This window comes from Camellia sinensis, chromosome 4 (genome assembly GCF_055761805.1).
Source record: "Camellia sinensis isolate YWXY chromosome 4, ASM5576180v1, whole genome shotgun sequence".
Lineage (NCBI taxonomy): Eukaryota > Viridiplantae > Streptophyta > Magnoliopsida > Ericales > Theaceae > Camellia > Camellia sinensis.
Genome location: NC_138964.1, coordinates 149473101 through 149476084, shown reverse-complemented (window position 1 = coordinate 149476084; position 2984 = coordinate 149473101). Strand labels below are relative to the sequence as shown.

General features: G+C 38.9%; 1 protein-coding gene across 1 annotated transcript; it reads left to right on the top strand.

Annotated features, from left to right (window-relative positions):
* The first annotated feature begins 2233 nt into the window (after positions 1 to 2233).
* On the top strand, positions 2234 to 2731 carry LOC145824128 (uncharacterized). Its single transcript, XM_082923721.1, has one exon. The coding sequence runs from the start codon at positions 2234 to 2236 to the stop codon at positions 2729 to 2731; it is 498 nt and encodes a 165-aa protein (XP_082779847.1).
* The last annotated feature ends 253 nt before the right edge of the window (positions 2732 to 2984 follow it).

Genomic DNA, 2984 nt, shown 5'->3' with positions numbered 1-2984 from the left:
TGTAATTTGTTACCCGTACCGGAGACTCCATCATGGCGCTCAACATATCTATTCTCTGTTACCCAGATCCGGATAATCCTTTATGGAACTGGTTATTCATAACCACCATATGTTCTTCATCTGTTCTGTTAGCACTAATGAATGTACCACGTATGATTAAGCATGAACTCTGATTTTTGTATATGATCTAAACAAGAATATGAATATGAATCTGTTATGAATCTGAATTATGATTTCTAAATCCGTATGGCCATCATTCACTAAAACCCTTCACGCCATTATTATTCACTAAGCTCTAGCTCATTATTTATATTACATATGTAGGTGAGCAGGCACGTGACCAGGCCCAAAGTTGACGGCCTATGTTTCAGTTTTTGTCAACCAACCTTTGTGCCTCCCGAGGAGGTTCTGGATGGAAACAAGTTTAGTGGCAGTTTTTGTGATGTACCAAACTTTGCTCCTTTTAAGTACGGGCAAGATTTCTGTTTATATGTTCATGGAGTGATGTGTAAATACTATATCTTTTGACTTCACTCGCAAGTTTTTTAAAGTTTTAAATTATTTGTCTATCTGTCCCATGTATGTCATCACAGCTCATTGGACCTCATATATTTTGTATATTTGCTTCCGTAGCCCCTAACTATATGATATTCTATTAAGAGGCCTTTGGTAATTCAAGGATTACTGGCCGGTTACGATGCTAAACCCATAGGGGCGGGTTTAGGTCGTGACAGAGTAGTATCAGAGCACGTGTTTTACCGCACACACAAATCCATATGAGCTTAGGATGTCCTAGTAAGAAGTAGAGGCATTCCATCTGCATGTGTGAGTGTGTGGTAATCCAAATGGATATGAAAAATTGAATGCAAATCTGAGTAAATGAATTGAAAGAAATGAATGAGATTATTTCTATGTTTATTATCATTTGGTGTCTCTATAGTAACATGGAGAATGCAAGGGGAAATGATGTAAGTGAATATTTAGAGGCTCGCATGAGCCGAATGGAACAGATGCTTGTGGCATTGACTGAAGCTATGATGCAACAACAAAGACAACAACCTTTGCCCCTTCTGCCTCTGTCGGTACAAGCTGAATCAGTTAATAATGATATTATCAACCTCACAAATAAATTCATGAAGATGAAACTGCCAACATTCTTTGGTGGAATTGAACCGTTAAAAGCAGAGACATGGTTGCTTGAGATAGAAAAATTGTTTGAGGTATTTCCCTGTACCGAGACTCAGAATTGGCCACCTATACTCTTAAAGACGAAGCTCAGAGATGGTTGTTACTGATTCGTACTACCAATGGAAATATGACATGGGCTTGATTTAATGAGATCTTTTATGAAAAATATTTTCCTCAATGTTTTCAAGACCGAAAAGTGTCTGAAGTCCAAGAACTTAAGGAAAGCAGAATGTCTATAGCCTAGTACGAGGCAAAGTTCATTGAATTAGACAGATTTGCTCCTCATATGGTGGACACAGACTACAAAAAAGCCTGCAAATTTGAGGGAGGATTGGACTTAGACATATTTGATCAAGTTGGTGTACTAAAGTTGCTAACATATATGCAAGTTCTTGATAGATCCTTAATGGCGGAAGCCACTCTAGCCGCTAAGAGACAAAGTAAGGCCCCAGCAACAACAACAACTGATTGGAGAGGAAAAAGGTCTGGGTATGGTTTCAGAAAAGGCCGTTCTCATGTAAGTAAAAAGCAGAATACGAGGACTACAAGCAGCTCGAGTCAGAGTAGTGGGTCTATTCCGGTTTATCCTGATTGTGGAAAAAGGCATAGGGGTGTGTGCTACCGTGCATCTGGTGCTTGTTTCCGATGTGGCAAGACAGGCCATGTAGTGAAAGATTGCCCACTTGGGTCTGAGAATGCTAGCTGTCCTATGGTGAGTTCAGTTGGGTCCGCTTCTACAGTTAAAACAAATGCAAAATCTAATATTGGGAAAGAACCTCTTAGATAAGGTCGAGTGTTTTCCTTAGTGCCTAGTGATGTACAGAACACTGAAACTGTGGTGTCAGGTATACTCCCTGTATGTTCTCACAATGCCTATGTACTGATAGATTTTGGTTCTACACATTCCTTCGCATCGTATGCTTTCTCTCAAAAATTAACTAGACCACTAGAACCTATGACATATGTGTTATCTGTATCTACAACGTCTAGGGGTTCTATGATATGTGCTTACGTTTATCCGGCATGTGATATTATGATTGGTGATATGACATTATATGTTGACTTGTTGCCCTTGAGCATTGATAATTTCGATTGTATTCTGGGTATGGACTGGTTGACTAAATACTATGATACTATTGACTGTGCAAGTAAATCTATTGTGTTTAGACCACCAGGTATGCCTAAATTTATTTTTACTGGAAATGGAGTAGTTCCTCCCCCATACTTGATTTCGGGCATAAAAGCTGTTAAATTACTTAGGAAGGGATGTAGGGGCCACTTGTGTTGTATACTGACTGCATCATCTGATAGTACTAATGTGGAAACTATTTCGGTTGCTTGTGAATTTCCTAACGTATTTCCGAATGACTTGCCTGGAGACTTAGTTGATAGAGAAATTGAATTCACTATTGAAGTAATCCCGGGAACACAACCTATTCCCAAGACCCCCTATAGAATGTCAACCTCAGAATTGAAAGAATTAAAAACTCAACTTCAAGAACTGGTAAACAAGAAATCCATCCATCCGAGCACTTCACCTTAGGGTGCTCCAATTCTATTTGTCAAAAAGAAATATGCATCTTTGAGGTTATGTATAGACTACCAGGAATTGAACAAAGTAACTATCATGAACAAATACCTTCTATCCCGAATAGATGACTTGTTTGATCAACTTCAGGGAGCCCAAGTGCTTTCCAAGATTGACCTCAGATCCGGGTATCACCAGTTAAAAGTTAAGGCAGAAGACATAAAGAAAACTGCATTCAGAACTAGATATGGACATTATGAGTTTTTAG